Genomic DNA, 18,655 nt, shown 5'->3' with positions numbered 1-18,655 from the left:
GCCATCGTATCATTATCGCACAGCCAGTGCCCCCTGCTGCATGTTGTGTCTTTCAAAGGCGGGGCGGTGACGCTGTGTCCCATGCTGCTTGCCAGTTGTGTGGAACGCCTCTGTTTCAGCCAGAGGGCGTCCTCGCATTGCATCTGCCAAGTCTAACTAGGTCCACACATCTTCAGGTCGCTCAAAGATATGGGATTTGCCAGTGTCAAGGACTCACAGTTTATCCAGATAAAGGAGCATGTAGTGGATGCCCATAACTCTGAGACCGTTCTTCACCTTGAGGAAGATTTTGCACACCCTGAGGATCACATCCCTGTAATTCAGCAGCCTAAAAATGAGAGCCCGAGGCGGGGCACCCAGAAAGGGTATTGGAGCCAATGCTCTATGTGCACGTTCATTCAGGAAGTGTTCTGATAAGCCCACTGGCTTCAGCTTTGTCTTCACCTTCTTCTCGAGGAACGACTCCATGGACTCTTCCTTTGCCCTCTTCGGAAACACCAGGAGGCAGATTTTGTTTCTTCTCTAGCATAGCTCCGCGTCCTCGGCTCTGTCCTCAAGTGTAGTGGTGACTGTAGTCATGTGCACTACGTGCTGTTTATGTTGGTGTGCCTTGGTTTATAGGGTCGTTATGCTTGATTCCGCCTCAGTAACCTTGTCTCCCATCTTACATAGATCTGCCTGGAGCAGGTTGACCTCCACCAACACTCTGGCAATGTGTCCCTCAAATACCAGTCTTCAGCACTGTATGGCTTCCAAAAAAGACTGCACACAAAGGCTCCTCCTGTCACTCTGGCAAGTGCTTTGGCGTGTCCTGGTCCTGTCTGGTGAGCCAAAGCGTGGGTTTGCATATTGGGTTATGGTGTGACCCTGCGCCTGTCTTTGGTGTTGATCTTTCCCCATGTTGCAATCTGTTCAATATTCAGCGATTTACCCAGGCTACCGACAGGTCAGGTGGGTGCTGGCCAACAGTAAAGGTTGTGTGGACAGTGTGGTTGACTACCTTAAGGGCGACCCCAGACTGCAAGTTCTTGTGGGGGCAGTCAGCAGAAGGTCAAGAACCAGACTCCTGGTCTTGGTGTTGGCAGGATGGATCATCCTTACTAGATGATGGGGGCGGAGCTGTCACTTGTCACACTTGCGCTTCAAAGAGAATACTTCAGCTCACACACAAAGATCTTGACACTAGCCTCTCATTCTATTGTGCAAGTGCGGAGGAGACACCCAATCCAGAGGCCTGCAGTGCCACCAGTGAACCCTCTTGCTTCCCGTCTAATTGTCAGGGAGATTACCTGCATCACACAGAGCATCAGGTGTGATCTGTCCCTGCCCCCATCCCCTCAATTCCCTGGTTGTTGTTGCTATGCAGCCGCTGTGGGTCCCCGCACAGTCTCCATCAAGGCATCAGCTTTCATGTGGACCCTCACAGTGTTCATATAATCCCCCGGCTACTAGGCTAGCGGTCTAGTTGGGCCTGCTCTGAAGGGTTCCACCCAAATAAAGCAACGAGCACTGTTAGGGCAAAGCAGACCATAGCCCCTTAAGGTGTCACTCAGGGGGTGTAGAGGAGAGCTATTTGCGATGTTTCAAAAAGCAGGCAAAGTCACCAGGTCCCCGCACCTACCAGCTATAGGGGATTGCAGGCCCCGCAGCCTCCATACTTCCCGTGCAGCTCCGATCCCCTGAGTGCTGTCTCTCCAGTATCTGTGGGAGGTCGTGATGCGTGACGCTCCAGCATAACTTCGTGGCCAACAGCGGAAGCCTCTTTCCTCTAGTGCTCCGTGTCTGTATGCAAGGGCCCAGATCAAGCCTCCATTGGCGGCACACTTCGCCTCGTCCGATCACATCGAAGGCCCCACAATCAGTCGGGTCCCCGGGGACACAGTCGCCACCACCAGAGACCTCCAGAGCCCTCAACGCAGTCTCTGAGAGCCCTCTCCAATATCGAGCTCTCAAGGGAGTCCGCCAGCACAGCCGCCGCATGTATGCTTTTGTGGCAAACGCCACCTCCCATCTCTTTGCGCTCAGCAGCCTACCCCTCTGCTTCCAGGTAGGAGTCAGGCTGCAGTCACTCCTCTATCAGGCTATCAGGGGTGACCCCCACTCCTTCAGTCCAGGGGCATCCCAGGTGCTCCGGTCTTCCTTGGTGCAGCTCCACAGACACCGCAGGCCGACACCTATCCAGTAAGGCCTTCCCTTGCGGCACTCGCGCAAGTCAGCGAAGGGCCGGCGTGGCCGTAAGGAAATTGATGCTCTTCCACTTCAGGGTTAGGCACCCTGCTCACCCTAGGCCCGTGCAAGGGACAGTAGGATGCTCTGTGGTTGTGGTCAGGGAGTGGTTGCATGCATAATAGGAGTGTGTGGTGGTAACCTGGTGGCATCAGCAAAGTGGGGTCTCCTAAATGTATGGGATATGTCTGATCTTGTCAGGATGGAGAGGCTGTGGGTTATCTTGGAGTTAATCACTGATAAGCATAATATCGTGCGGACGTGGAGAGTTAAACTGGTGCCCCAACTGTGAGTACAAAAAGAATATGGACTGGGCCATGCTGGCCAAAAAAAATCGGACTACGAAGGAAGAGGCTGCCCTCACAAGTGGATTAAGATTTGGGGGATTGTGGAACAAAAGCAAAGGTGGACTTGTGCCCAATGCCCCTCCACCCACCCCCGTGGGTTCTAGCCGTGTGGCCCTGCAGCTGGAGAGCAGACCTACACAAACTGTTTTTTATGAACCTTTTAAGTTCAGGCCACACTGATGGTGCTGCCATGGTCCTAATATGCCTGATGTTTTCATCACAGTGCAAATTCTTTGCTGGATTTTTGCAATAGAAAGACCTTTAAAAAAAATAACCTGGAAGTTTTCAGACTATTAGATTAATTGACAGAAATCTAAGACAATGAGGATATAATAAAATCAAATGGTAACAGATGGGGAGGAATAAAAGACACCGGGCTGATTTAGAGTTTGGCGGATGAGTTACTCGGTCACAAACATGCCAAATATCCTGTCCGCTGTATTACGATTTCCATAGGCAATAATGATATCGCAATACGATGGATGGGATATATGTCACGTTTGTGACGGAGTAACTCCCGCCACCAAACTAACTCAGGACCTCAATCTGTTATCTGGGGATTCATGTTTTTCAATAAGAATTCCCAAACAGGATGCACTAGCTGAAATGACTCTAAAGCTATTAATGAACCAAATTGGAAAGGATATGAAAAAATGATGGGCTGCTTTACAGCTAGGCATATAGGGTAAAGTTAACATTTTGAAAATTGAACTCCTTCCAAGATTTCTTTATGTACCCAGTAATATACACCTTAAGGCAGTGGTTTCCAAACTTTTTAATGCTGCATTCCCCCCCACCCCCCCAAGTTGAAAAATAAAAATCATTGCCCCCCCCTCCCCCCTTCAGAATTTTTCACAAATATTTTATAAAGATGGCAATGTTTAAAGATGTCTAGATATATTTAAACATTGCAGTTAAGTACTGTTGCCTTTTTTTAAATGCACTAATATGTTTATGCTTAAAACAAGACACTGTTATATGTGAAATGCTTCTTTTGGCCAGAGCCTGGTGCCCCCCCTGGATCACTTGAGGCCCCCCCAGTTTGAAGACCCCTGCCTTAAGGAGTCCCAAGAAAAGATCACCACTATTGAGATTGGAGAGAGCAGGAACCTATATTCTCTGTTCAAGACTAAAGGTTTAAGCAATGAACGGAGGTTTTGGTTTTGCCTGACATTAAGGACTGCTGGAGACCTCAGATTCCGGATGCAGGCATCATTCTGTTAGACTCAACAAAATAAATGTGTAGGGTTGTGTTATATTATTAAAATATGCATCTGGTGGACAAAACGATGAGGCGTTATTTAGGAGAAATAAATTGGGCAAGACCTATTGCTCAAATAGTATATTTTTGAACAGTAAAATATCTCTGAACTAGAGAGACGTACTTTGACAGCAATAACTATGAATTTGAGTTTATTTAGAACATTAAGTATGGTATGTTACATTTACCCCACAGCTTTCACCTTGCATGACCATTGCTATACAGGCTTTACCAGGCATGTAAGTACCCCACAGTTAAGTGATGCTAATGAGTTTTTACCTTTCCCCCGTAGTACTTTAGCCTGTGGATAAGTATATATTTTTTGTTTCAAATAACTATTTTAAAGGACAAAAAAGGGATAGCGGTACGAGTAAAGTACAAAAGGTTGCAGGCGTGATTTAGGGTTGTGGGCTCATTAGAGGTAGAGGAGGGAAAGGGTATTTTAAGGGATTCTGGGAGGAAGGAGATAACGAGGGTAAAGGTGAGGTTAGGATTAAGGGGTGGGTAGTGGTAATGAGGTAAGAGTGATATTAGGGTTAAGGGTTTGGTAGAGTTAAGTCGGGTGGGTATGGGTAAATCAGTATCAGCAGAGATAAGATCTAATTAATTAACTATTTAAAAAAAAAAAAAAATCTGGGATTTTATACTCCCCAAAACAGAGTAAAACGAGGAGGGTTTGGGGGGAACCCCCCCACTAACAACAATATATCAGACTTTACAATGTGGAGTAAAAGCACGAAATGTAAATCCCAGCTTGTGAAGGTCAACGCGTTTTAATACCAGTGGGGTAAAGGCATGCGGGGTAAGGACCCGCAATCTAATGTTTGATATTCACACATACATTACTCTTCTAGCCAACAGAGCACACTGGAATGTCTGGGTGGAAAATGGCATTTTCAGAACTGAGCAAGTCACAGAATCAATCAGAGTATCATATTTTTGGAATGCTAAAACAGAATAAAATGTATATTTTAAAGATTTGGAACTACTTAACTCTAAAGTTTCTGATGGAGATCTTCTATTTCATAATGGCTTTAGGTCAACAGGGGGCTGAGTCAATTTCTAAAATTTCTAAGGAAACCACTATCGCTAATTTCGTCACTGAATGAGTGGGATAGACATGCCAGTTCCACACCTTGTAGCAATGTATCATTTTGTTTGCACTTCTGATCCATTGACAAACATTGAATACAAAGACATCAGACCTTACCCGAGTCTCAAAATGTTCCTCTCTGGTTAACACTGGCTATAGAACCGGACTTCTTGAGCCTAAAGTGAAAGGCTAAAAACATTTGCAGCCTTGTGTCTAAGAATCAGATAGTGGCTGCCATTTCTATGTGTCTTTTAAATCACTGTTTGAAGTGTACGGTTTACCAGTAATACATTTATTTCCCTTATTCTGAAGTGTAGTACTGACTATTCTGTGCATTAATAAGTATCTGTTGCTTCATACTGCCTTTCGAAACCCATCTAAGTCCTGAAGTAAGCCTTGGCTGCTTGAGCTCTCCACCCTGAAAGTGTTGTGTACTAAAAATGAGTACATGGGCATTTTAAATGAGGTGAAACAGAATTAAGGCCCTGAGGCACCAGTGGTAATTCACAGAACAAGGCTAAGTAACCTCTGATTGATCTGGGATCTCAAAACAAAAACCTTGTAACACCCCATCATTTATAACTCTGTCTGTTAAAGAGAGGCAGACCTATCCGACCTGGGTTAATTTATATGACTGCAACATATTCCTTCCCTACATACACACACATTATCTTAACATTCATGCTGAGAGATTAAACTAGAAATAAAGTGCCTAAAATTAAGGGAAACATTTCTCCTTTAGTTGACTTCATTTGAGAATTATCAGTGTAGTCATAGCTTATGTGGACTAAATCATAGCTTGGAGACATTGTTTACCATAGATGTGTTTCAACTAATTGTGTGCGAGATGGAGGGGGATTGGTACCACCACATACACTTTTTTCTGGTTTTACATTGGTGAACCCACACACTTCCCCTTCTGTGTCCTCCGTTTCTACCAAAAGGGTTTTCAAATTTAAGTTCATTTTTACTCTTCCTATCTTCTTTACCAAGTTAGTACAGAAAAATGCTGTTTGATATTTTCCAGTATATAAACCAAAATAGAACTCTTAATAGAAAACACTTTTTTTGAGTCTTATATTCCTATTTCTGAAAGCAAGATTGTGTGCCAAACTGCAAGTGTTAAGACAATAGGTTGAGAAGGGATTGTACATTCATTAGGTGAAAAGAATACTGAACAGAAAATCAAATTAAATTCCATCTTCCACTTACTTTCCGTTTCTAAGAGGTCAAGAGCAACATTCGTAGCAATTTCCATTCCAGTGTTGATGTAGGCCTGACAATTCTTTAGCGAGGAGAGGGAAGAATCAACAGAGCTGAATGAAACTGCCAAAGATGAACGCCCAGGCATCTTCAATTCTTATCTAGATGTATTTAAAAAAACATTCAAAAGTTTTACAAAAAGGCTTCATAGAGAGGGTATGGCTATAGAAAGCTGATACTTCTATTTGGTATTCACACATACCAGTTTTTGTCAAAATATTACATGTGTACTATAAGAAGGTGGTTTATTAATTGGGGTGGATGTTAGTCCACCACAAGTAATAAAGCGATCAACTGGTTAGGTCCAACACAAGGTTTGTTTCATTAAACATGAGCTCAACCCCTGGTAGCTATGGGACAAAACGGACAGACTTAACGTAGAGAAAATGTGTAAAGCATTTAATACACCAAAACTCATAAAAAGTTTAAAAAAAAAAAAAAAAACACAAATAAAAACACAACAATTTATATAAATGGAGAACCATTTATTAAACGAGATGACACCAAATCACATATATCCATAGGGGATTTGAGATTTGATTTTTTTTAAAGATTTAAGTGAAAAAAGGCCTAGAAAAAAATACTCTGTGCATGTGATCGGAACACAGGCTTAGTTTCAGGTTAGTCGTGATGGAGTACGGCAGTGCTTAATTTGTAAATAAAAAAGGTACTGGTGCTCAAAGCTCTCCTCTTAAACACTCGGCAGCTGCAATTAAAATTGCGAGCACATAATACTGAGGCAGCGTAATCCTGAAGCCACCTCTGGCCCCTCCAGTCCATTTATAGCCACTCCCTGCCCCTTCAGCTTACTCTTGCAGCTTCCTACCTTTCCCCTTTCTGATGCTTTTTCTTTTTTCTCTTCCTCCGTCTTTCCCAAATGTCTTTTGCTCGCAGTAAATGCTTGAGACAGAAAATTAAGCGCCGGCCCTCAGAAATAAGTGCCGGTGCACCGCACCGGACACAACAAGCACAAATTAAGCACTGGAGTACGGATGGGATATGCCAAGACAGTCGAAGTTTTTACTTTCTGACTTGTTCTCTGAAATGGAGGTGAGAATTCCAGTTGGGCAAATCTGCGTATTCAAAATCATTTACGTGTTGAGGGAGGTCCAGCAGAAGCTGCTGGTTTAGGCGGGAAAAGTCCCTTTTTGCGCCCAAGAAAATCCTTTCGTTGGCTGAATACTTTTAGAACCTTCATCAGGTCATAGTTGATACCATCAGACTTAGGACCAGATTGAATTCACGCCAGCCAGACCGCCATTCTGCCATTGGGAAGGAGTAAATTACTCCGTCCCCATGTTAGAGAGACCACCAACCTAATTTATAAATGACCATCAAGCAGGTGGTCATTATAAAGGCATTGACAGGAACCACTGTGATGGTGGTTTCTGGCAATGCAAATTGCTCTGTGCTACGCAGCCCTGAAGCACAGTGTGATCTATTTTTCTTTTCAAAAAGAAAATCCCGTTTTGGGTCTTTCTTTTTTAAAAGAAAAAAATATATATCTTACCTTGCCATGGGAGTCGACTCCCACTGCGAGGGAGCATTATAATTTTACAGTTCCTCACCACATGGTGTCACCGGGTAGTAAGAAACAGTAAAAAAAAAAAAAAAAAAAAAAAAAAAAAAAAAAAAAACACCACATGTTGCCCATCTAAATTGGGCGGGCGGGCGGGCAGACATGAAGCCATTTCTCAGATGGGCCTTACTCCACAGAGCCACTGGAGGACTTTGGCCACGGCAGTTAGAGTAGTCTCTGCCATAGCCAAACTGAAGGTCCACCTGCATTTAAATTGAGTGGACAGACATTAATAATGGCGGCATGTATACTCCATCACCATTTTCACAGAAAATACATGCTGCCAATACATAAATTGGGCCCTTAGTCTATTTTTAGAAGCTTGGATCCCTCCATCAAGGCAAGGCAGCAAGCTGTAGCTGGGAAGGTCACAACGAAGCAGGATAGCCTTGCCATGAGGTTCCAAAGAAGTGGATTTTCAGGCAGCAAAAAGCCCAGAGCTGAACCATTTTTCTTTTCCAGTAAAGTAACACCATTGGCTTGAGTACAGCCATCCATAGGTTTGGAAGTCCCAAACGTTTCCAAGTTAAATTGTTTCCAGACATTTCAAAATAAATATCAGGACCAAAGAAACAGCACTTAGGGGTCGAAAGTCACTCTGTTAGAGGAGACCAGAAAGGTACAGTCATCTTCCAGTTGCAGAAAGTCATTTGTCACTTAAGGAAAAGGAACTCTTGCAGCTTTTGACATTCCTGCTGCCACATGGGAGGTCAGACAATTGCCCATTAAAGTCCACTTCTTTGTCTTGGGTACAGGTGGGAGCATGTTAAGCTCTTCAGGTCTCCTCTCAGGTTTCAGACCACAGGTTCAGTCCTCTTCTGTTCTGCTGCTTTTCTGCCACTTTTATAGGATCTATAAGCCAGTGGTCAGGGGGGCATCCTGGACACTCCTTAACCAATTAGGAAAAGGTTTTCGGGGCAACCCTTCCCACTTTTGCAGCAAATCCTGTTTTCTTTACTGCAAATTAGCCCATATTGCGCAATTCGTATGAAATCCAAGATGGCACAGACCTTATGCCCTTGAAGAAAGCCTGTGGGCCAGCTAGGGGTGTGTTTAGGGTAATGTGCAGTCCCTTCCTTGGGTACATCAAAGTGGTTCTCTGACAAGCTCACCCTCTCACTGATCCGGTGTCTTAACGGGCTACAGAAGGCCTAAAGAACAGGTCGTCCCTTCCTCAGATCTCCCTTTACATTTAACTGTTAGTGGGTAGACCTTACCTTTGTCCCTCTGAAGTAAATTAAAGTCATGAACCCCATTAGGTGTTCTTCCTCAGCTTACAGGTGTCACATTCCTCAGTTCCAGTCCACCCAGCTGAGCAGGCCTAAGACATTACTCTGATTTGGGAACAGATTTCTCACCTCATTATGGTCAATCACTGGCAGGCACAGCTGCTTGCAGGCTAATGCAATTTAGCCTTCTGGAGCTTCAAGCTTTTAGATATTATTAGCCTCCCCCCTTCTGTTGCTTCTAAGAAGCCACCCCTGATGCCCCACTGCCATGCTCGTGCCCGTCCACTCAAATGGAGCAGACATGAGAAGTCGACCGAAGGCCCCCTCCAGGAACTTTTCACCCGTTTTTAGGGTCTGTATCCTTGGATTATGCCACATTCACAATCCATATTCCCAAAGCTCATAACCATTGAGGGCAGGCCCAGTTCTTAACTCAACATTGCTGGGGGAGAACACCGGTAAGCCATGCTAGTGCTCCTCGGGTGCCGGTAAGCATGACGTGCTGGCAAGGGGTTGAACCCAGCCCTTGTGGCCAGTAATTTTGGTTCTTTGGGGTTGTGTGGCCACAGTTCAGCCGATGACTGGAGCATAGTTTGTTTGGGACAGAAGACTGCATCAGAATTTGACAGTGAGCTTTGTTTATTCTGCTGGTGGAGGCAGCAGCGGGGATAGAGGCCTTTCGGCGCAGCCCAGTTTGGATACTAGAAGGGGGGAGGTAAGCGTCTGCTTGCTGGATTTTGCTTCAGTTGTATCAGCTGCAGCTTACCTAGGGAAAAATAGGCCTGCTGTTGAATTGTGGGGCCCAGGTTAGCACCTACCGGCTGCTTATATATGTCTAGCAGGTGACTTGTGTAGTACCATGCAAGATCAGTGAACATGCACAGACTGAGGGAAGAGCTTACAATGGGGGACAGTGCAAAAGATGCTTCAATGTAAATCAAAATAATGGGGTGAGCATGACCAAAGACGGGGACAAGGAGGTGGTGTTATAAAAAGGCTCCCAGCCTACGAGCTTAATCAGAGTGACAATGGTGGGAGAAGTATTATAGGGACACTGGAAGGAAACACAAATGTAAATATACAGGGAAGTGTTAAAAATGGGGTCTCTGGATGACAGTCAGTTTGCATTCTGTCCAAGCTGGGACTCTCACTCTAGTCAGGGTAAGGGAGATACAAGCCTAGGATAGATAGTCCAGGTGCTGGCGGAGAAAGTCTTTGATGGCCCTGAGACTTTAAACCAGGAGGCAAGCTCAGTCCAAGCCCTTGAAGATTCTTCACAAGCGGGAATATACACAAAGTTCAGTCTTTGTCCTGTTTCAGTCAGAAGCAGCAACTGCAGGCCAACACAGCAAAGCAGTCACAGGCAAAGGGGTGGTAAACTTCCTCCAGCGCTTCAGCTCTTCTCCTTGGCAAAGGTTCCTCTTGGTTCCACAAGTAATCTGAAAATATGGGGTTTTGGGTCCACTGTGCCCCTTTCTGCCTTTGAAGTAGGCAAACTTCAAAGGAAAGTCTCTGTTCATAAGATCTTGCCTTGCCCAGGCCAGGCCCCAGACACACACCATGGGGTTGGAGACTGCATTGTGTTAGGGCAGACACAGCCCACTCAGGTGTAAGTAACCACTCCTCCCTCCACTCTAGCCCAGAAGGCCCATCCGGATATGCAGGCTACACCCCAGCTCCCTTTGTGTCACTGTCTGGAGGGGATTCACAAACAGCCCAACTGTCAGGCTGACCCAGACAGGGAATCTACAAACAGGCAGAGTCACAGAATGGTTTAAGCAAGAAAATGCCTACTTTCTCAAAGTGGCATTTTCAAACTAAAATTCAAAAAAACAACTTCACTAAAAGATGTACTTTTAAATTGTGAGTTCAGGGACCCCAAACTCCTGCACTCAAAGGGACTCTGCACTTTAACAATATTTAAAGGCAGCCCCCATGTTAACCTATGAGAGCGACAGGCCTTGCAACAGTAAAGAATGAATTTAACAGTATTTCATTTTTAAGACATGTAAAACACATCAGTACATGTCCCACCTTTAACATACACCGCACCCTGTCATGGGGATACCTAGGACCTGCCTTAGGGGAGTCTTCTATGTATGAAAAGGGAAGGTTTAGGCCTGGCAAGTGGGTACACTTGCCAAGTCGAATTGGCAGTTGAAAACTGCCCCCACACACTGCAGTGGCAGGTCTGAACCATGTTTATAGGGCTACGCGTGGGTGGCACAACCAGTGCTGCAGGCCCACTAGTAGCATTTTGATTTACAGGTCATGGGCACCTCTAGTGCACTTTACTAGGGACTTACTAGTAAATCAAATATGCCAATCATGGATAAGCCAATTACACATACATTTTACATAGAGGCACTTGCACTTTAGCACTGGTTAGAAGTGGTAAAGTTCCCAGAGTATCAAGCACATATTAACAACCGGGTAAGCAGAGGCAAGAAGTTAGGGGAGTCCACGCCAAGGATGCCAAGTCTAACACACTGGCAGATGATACATATCATAGGTCACATTTTGTAATCACTGGTGACCCCTTACAAGGGTCACCCAAACATATCAAGTGAGTTTCAACAGTCATTTTGTAATAATTATATTACTTTGGCATAAATCATTGTCATACTGCGATAATGATGAATCATTATAAACAAGACCAATCATCATGAGACGCTAATTAAACATGAATCAGTAAAAATGTGCAATCATGGCAAAAACACAATAAAACCTTTATTGGGGTAAACTTTGTGCATTCATTCATAAATTTGACATTACCTGAAATGGTCAAAACAACACCTAGAGTGCATCACAATAAAACAGCATGGTGAAAAAGTATTGCAGTGTAACCATACATTCAGCCCATAGAGGTGTAAACACATAAACAGTGCATTATACATTTTTACACATTCCAGGACTTCTAAAATATTTGAAAACACAAGGACCGTAGAGAACAAACTACTCCTGGCTGTAGAACAAAAACTCCTGCAATGGGAGAACTTGAAAACGCATGCAACAGTAGAAAAGATGATAATTTTGGGTCCCCCCCAACTTAGATTGGTGACCCAAAAGAGGACCTGAGGAGACCATGTTGTGCTGAATGTTTTGGTGGTGGTTCCATTGTCTTAGGAAAACCACAGGCTGAGATTTGGACAAAAAGGTAAATAAAACAAAGGCCCCCACAAAGCATTATGGGTAGAGTCTCCGAAAGCAGTGAATATCATATTATTGGCTCCACTGCTGAGCCAGGGAAAGCCACTCTGAGGTTTTTCATAGCATCTTCCTTTTTTAAAATGTGGCTTCGCTTTTGACTTTATAGGTGGTGGGGTCCGCTCCCACTCCAGGACCCCAGAGTTGTCTGATGGAGGGCAGCATAGGGGACCCACCCCTGGCTGCCCTCGCCTGTTCCCCACATGGCCCACACTCCTACATTTGGTGCTATGAGACAGCAGTCCTTTGTCTCTGCCACTTCAGCTGGCAGACATGTTCAGGGGAGGTTTCCTCCCATTCATTTTAGGGATGGAGTCCTTGGCCCCTCCTGCCTCAGTGGGGAAAGCGCAACAGCATTTCTCCCATATTCTTCATTCCCCGGGACCCATTGATGGGGTCCTGGGTCCTTCCAGTTTTCGATGGGGAATCGCAACAGAGCTTTCCTGCATTCTTGCTGTGCTGGGTGTCCAAGGATGGGGTCCTGGCCCCCATTTTCATAAGTCCCCAGGCAACATGGGAACATTGAAAAGGGAGCACAAGTGCACTCTCTCCCCCAACATTATAAATGTAGCTTTCGTGCACCATCCCCGGGCTCTGGGAAGAAACAGATCAACTGGCAGTGGAGCCCCACGTGCTCCGAGGGAGAAAAATTAGGTCAAAGGTCACCAAAATTTTGGCCATGTCTTGGGCCACGCTGGCCCGACTTGGACGCTCCGGGCTACTTTTACTCCTGGTGGCGAGCTTTATCCAACAGGGGCAGTTGCAACAACCCTCCTCCCCTCCAAAGGGGTGGATACTTCCAAAAGATGGTGCTCTTGGATCCCTACAACGGTTCTCCTTTGGGGATTTGTTGGTGGGAACAAAAAAAATCCACAGCTTCCCCCATCTAGTTGTCAGGGGGAGTAAGGGTGCCAGCCTCATTGGCCCTGAGCGAGACCCACTGGCCCTGGGTCAACAGGACAGAGTCCTGGGACCTGAGTGGAAGCCAAGGGGTTCCTCTTCATGTTGTCCATGGCAGTCCCAAGATCCAGCAGCAAAGAAGGTAGAAAATTTGGGGGCAAGAGAGAGTCTTCCCCCGTGCAAGGATTTATAAAAACGAGATGAAGGTTCCAGAAGATAGGCACCACTAACCTAGGTAGGAGATGTAGTACTAATTGCTCCGTTTATGTGGAGGCAGCCTTTCTTTCTGCTGCTGGAGAAAATATAATTACTGTACACAGCAGGGTGACAATAGGCCTGCCCTCTGACCTTGAGCTGAGCCAGGAAAACATGTAAACTCTGAATGACCCACAAGACATAGAGTTATCATTTTGGAAGTAACAAATTTGATTTTCTCACACAGGTTACATTCCAATTCAAGACAACAATGGACTCTGTAGGCCTTGGAGAAGGGGAACTACACTCTAAGGCAGTTCCCTCCCTATGTGTATAATGGAATGCCACTATAGTTAAAACAATAACGCACACTGACTTTCCCTAGCAGTGTACACTACTGTCACGAGGCCTATCCCAGATGAAAACCTAACCCTGCAGAGTCCCCACTGCACCAGGGTACCTTTGTGCTGTTACCAGTCTAAGAACAATTGTAGCCTCCCACGCGCAGCATACGTGCGTATGCACAAGTGTTCACATGTAACCAGCCAAGTGCCACTTACCCTTGCTGTGTCGCTGCAGCCTTATCCTAAAAAGTGGACACTGCTGATAAACACCTGTAGTCGGTTTACCATGTGATTATCATGGGTGAGATACCTGCAGTGAGGCTCACCCACAGTAAACCGTTCAAATATCAGGTGATCAGAAAAGCATAAAATCCAGACGTACTGCTGTGGCAGAAACCAGTGCAATACTTTTGCAAAGAAGAGGTCAAAATTAGCAAACTGAAATGGGTGAAGCAGGTGAGACAAGCGTTGATTAAAATTTATAATAGTTTTACATTAAAGTTGGATCAGAGGAAGCTGAAGCTCTCCATATCAGAATTACGAACGCTTGCTAACAGAGGAGGACCTGATGTATCTATGGGGGAAACCATCCATGAGGATTCTGTTAAAGGGTTGGGTTGATGATGACTGCTTTCCATACAGTGAGACCTTACCTAGTCCAAGCTCAGGTATGCAGTATTAAAATTTTGAGTTGGGATAAACCACTGCTTTGTAGATATGAGGGCAGAGTCAGCAATGATAGATGAACTGGGTATGTGTACTTGCGGTATGATGACAAAATGTAATGGGGATTACATTTTATTAGATTGTCTATGGTCTTTAAATGTCTGTATTTTAAAAAATGTTTTACCAAGTACGTAATTGTAAATCAGATTCAAGCATTTAACTTATTGAATATGAGATTCCTGTATGCTGCATGTGCGATTGGAAGATTTTTAATTGCAGTTACGGGGGTTTTAAAAGATTTTGTATTTAACATGTACAAAACTGGTGTTCTGTTTATGGGTTTTCTCAATTTTCTTTTTGTTACGTTTTAGTCTATTTACTGTATGTATTACATGTTGAATGTATTTTTGGTGGTTTTACTAGACTATGGTCAGGATAAACCAGCTTTGACTGAGAAAAGCAAAGAAGAGATAATTTTCTAAAAGTTACTTTTCCTAAATATTTATCAAAAACCAACCTTCACCATTGAATTAGATTTTTAATAAACATTATTAAATGTGTAAGCAGAACAGCTCAAGAAAGCTTGCAACTGTCAACCTTCACTGCAGCAAGATACATATGGCTTGAAGTGAAAACGCTATAATTCCTTAGCTGACAGTCAAAGAAGAGATTGTCAGAACAGTAGAAGTACCAAAATGCTAATGAAGGCCTTCTGTGGCTTCCAGAATGGAGTTTGGAACAGAGTCAAAATGAGAAGCTGTCAGAGAAGCTTGCAAACACTGTAAGTGCAGTCTCAATGTTAGCAAGTGACAAACTAGATTCCTACAGTCCACCCCACATTTCACATGGGTTGTGGTCCGCCATGAGAAGCCCTTCAAGCTCAATTGTTTCTTTGCCTCTTGGGACATATCGTCCTGGATTTACATTGGAAACCCCAAAGCCACAAGTACCAAAAAGCAAACAATTAAAGCAGGATGGGACAAGATAATTATGTCTGACATTGAACAAACTGATACCTCAGCTTCATAGGGCATTTATAACAGAGAATGAAGATTGTTCCTGGTTGTTGTGAAATCTGAAGGATTTATTTTGACAACACGTTTTTACTATTAAAGAAGAAACACAGATGATGTATAAGTACACAGAATCAGAACAATCACACTCACTGATGTCTGCCACACATACATACATGCATGCATTAGTGGTATCAATCAGTGTAATTCCACTTGCTCATAGATAAAGTGTACATTAAAATACATACTCATAATGAAGAAAGCACAGTGGGGAGATTTGGCGGCAATGGGGTATAATCGTTGATGATTCGGTCTTAAAAGTCAACAGTGTGCGAGACCGCCCTCAGGACTATGTGGCATTTTTCCTTTATATCCAATATTCAAAATCTGAAAGGAAAAAAAGTCTTACGCTGTAAAGTATAGCGGTACACTTCAAATGTACCCTTTTAATGTATGAAATTCAACACGGGGAACAAACATGCAAACTGCAATGGCCAAAACCAACAAGAAGTGAAAATCTGTTCTGGCTGTTGCTGTTGGTTGTTTGTTTGTTCCTCACTTTGAGCTCAATGTGATTGAAATTCTCAGTTGGTTCAATGACCTGGGAGGTGATAGTTTGGGGGACAACGACCAACTATAAATGAAAAGTAGTTATACATGTTTTTTTACTTTGCACATTAAGTTCAAGAAGAACAGTTTCATGAATTCTTGAATGTCTCCCATTACATTAAAAGCATCCAATAAATCTTGTTATGGTAGAAATGTGAATAATATAATGAGTCATTTGGTACTTACAGCATTTCTAAATAATGTTAAGGTTTATTCAAATGAATGTATACATATTTGGGGCACCCAACAATGAAAATAGATTATTCACATTGTTATTTCAAAATTCCGTTCTAATAGGAAATATCACAAAACCCTAAACCTTCCACTGAAAGAGGCAAGAATCCAAGAGTATGCAAAGACTTCTGAACCCAGAAACACACAGTTGGGAGACACGTAACACAGTCCAAGGGTGTCTAAATGCTCAATTTCAGAGCCTTTCAGAAAAACCAGAAAGCAGCAATAAGCAGGCTTAAGAAAGATCTTTCCTTGATTTTGTATGACAGATAGCTGAGCACTTGGCTAAGACAACCAGCTGTTTTTATACTGTGTTATCACGTTTTAACAATGAGCCTTAGTTTCTGGTTGGAAGCAATGCTAGCTCGATGTTGTGTTCTAGGTTGTTTTTAACAATGTTGTAATTCTATGGAAACTGCTGTTCATAGAGGAGCGTAAAGGTGAGTGTTTCTTGAAGAAGGAATTAAGAAACATATAAATGGAAAAGGAACAAAGTCCAATTGGATGCTCACTATCACACCTCATAGCCTTGTCCAATAGAAGCCCAGCTAGTGATTTTTGGGACTTTAATTTAGCAAGTTTCAGATGATGTATGTTCAGTTCCATTCAGACTCAGATCCTGTTTAGTTTCTGTGAAGTTCAGTTCTGTTATTCAGTTCTTGCTTAGCTACTTAGGTTTTTAACAGTTTAGATACATTAGGCCAAACATTACTGAACTGTTGCCCTATTCGTGTTCCTAATGCTGACTGCTGAAGACCTGTTGTTCCTGTGCTCCGCTGATAAAGACTGTAGCTACAGTCTCATTTAGGAGAGGTATAACCAATGTGCATTTTTTTTTTTGCTATGCAGGTTATTTTCCTTCAGAAATCCAACCGCATGTTTTTGTTAGCGCCATAGTTAGATGTTTAGCAAATTAATTGTTGTCTTATTTTTACAGGTGACAAAGCCCAGCCCCACACATGCTTTTCGAATTAGAATTTGGTAGTTAGGATGCCTGACCCAATATTTGATTAAATGTTTATTAACTGATTGTGATTGATTCAACTGCATAACTAATGAATGCTGCTGCTATTTTCCAAATAATTCTTCTGTTATTCTGCATTATTCTTTTGGATTAATTATTGGTGATTGCGCTTATAAGATTGAGATTCTTCGGACGCTTTGGACAGCCTGTGTAGTTTCTGTGTTACTATCATTTGGTTTTGGGCATTGTTTATGTGACCTTAGCATTGTTAATATAAGGGGAATAGATGTTTAAACTTTACTAAATTCATGGCCAATTAAGTCATGGTGGTATACATTACTCACTCCTTATTGAATATTGTTATTGTTTATGGCTATTGGTTGTCATTGTTTGATTTGATGATCTTATAACTCCTGTCTAAGTCAAAAGATTCTATTCGACCTCTGAGGGTAAAGGATGTCACTGCCCTATTACACGTCCCTTAACCTAATTTGGGAGGTCACCCACCCACATGTGACAGCAATAGTGCCCGTGTTCAAAGATGCACAAGCACCCACAAGAGCATCACCCGCTGCTGCTACAAATTGCACCCATACACTGAGGTAGGCATTTGACTATGCAAATTAGGACACTGGGGTTAGAACTCTGACAATAACAATTTTACAAACACTTCGTTGCTATTATAGGATTTCATTTTATATAAAAATAGTTTTTATTTTGAAACTAAAAATCCACTAAGTTCCTCAGGTAGATTGTTTATTTAAATCTGCCATAATTGCTGAGAAGGCCAGCATCTTAGGAATTGCCTCTTATTTAAATCAATAACCGAATTGGCAAAGAACTTGTCCTCTGAAAACACATATACAGCCGCCATGGTGCAACTGAAAGCTTGCAGCAGGCACATTAACATTCCGCACTACTTTACGATGTGTCTAACCTGTCATTTTTTCCTGAAACCTGTTGGATGCACAAAGAGGTTCATGTGCTTTCAAACCAAAAGTTAGTTTTAAACACAGAGCCTCTTCCCACCAAAGTCAGCAGCAGGTGTGGCTGCATCGGTCGTACCGCATTAAAGCCAGCCCTGCTCCCAGCGATGGAGCAGGGAAAACATTTCCAGAAACTGGTTTGGAGATAACCTCACAGCTATTATAGGAGGAAAAAGAAGTGACAAATTGCGCAGTTTAAACATATTGGATAACCTGATTACATAAAAAACATATTTTTTTGTAGATTCTACACTATTCCTAGGCTAACTCATTGCAGGTCCACAATAATGCTCCTGACCCAATGCCGGCTGAAGGTACAGTTTTAGTTTACCCAATGAGATGTTGTAAAATATTCATTGGTAAGGCTGTGTTTATGAATGGAATCTGTTAGAAATTGGGTCTTTTGTTGGCAGTCAGGTTACCCCCTGTCCAAGCAAGGACCCTCACTCTAGTCAGGGTAAAAGAATCACCCTCAGCTAACCTCCGCTCACCCCCTTGGTAGCTTGGCACGAGCAGAAGGCTTAAATTCAGAGTGTTAG

The 18,655-nt window shown here is 43.4% G+C and overlaps 1 protein-coding gene across 2 annotated transcripts in view; it reads right to left on the bottom strand.

The window, feature by feature from the left end:
• Positions 1-18,655, bottom strand: part of NSMCE2 (NSE2 (MMS21) homolog, SMC5-SMC6 complex SUMO ligase) — a 665,833-nt gene that overhangs the window by 637,562 nt on the left and 9,616 nt on the right. The window contains exons 2-3 of one of the 2 annotated variants that reach the window (XM_069220737.1): positions 15,572-15,710; positions 6,140-6,291 (exon numbers count right to left, since the gene is read on the bottom strand). In XM_069220737.1, the coding sequence (XP_069076838.1) occupies positions 6,140-6,278 (139 nt within the window). In that variant the 5' untranslated portion in view covers positions 6,279-6,291; positions 15,572-15,710. The remainder of the gene's footprint in view (positions 1-6,139; positions 6,292-15,571; positions 15,711-18,655) is intronic. The other variant, XM_069220735.1, reaches the window with a different exon arrangement.

The sequence above is a fragment of the Pleurodeles waltl genome, chromosome 2_2, assembly GCF_031143425.1.
Source record: "Pleurodeles waltl isolate 20211129_DDA chromosome 2_2, aPleWal1.hap1.20221129, whole genome shotgun sequence".
NCBI classification, from domain to species: domain Eukaryota; kingdom Metazoa; phylum Chordata; class Amphibia; order Caudata; family Salamandridae; genus Pleurodeles; species Pleurodeles waltl.
This window is presented reverse-complemented; position numbering and strand designations above follow the sequence as displayed.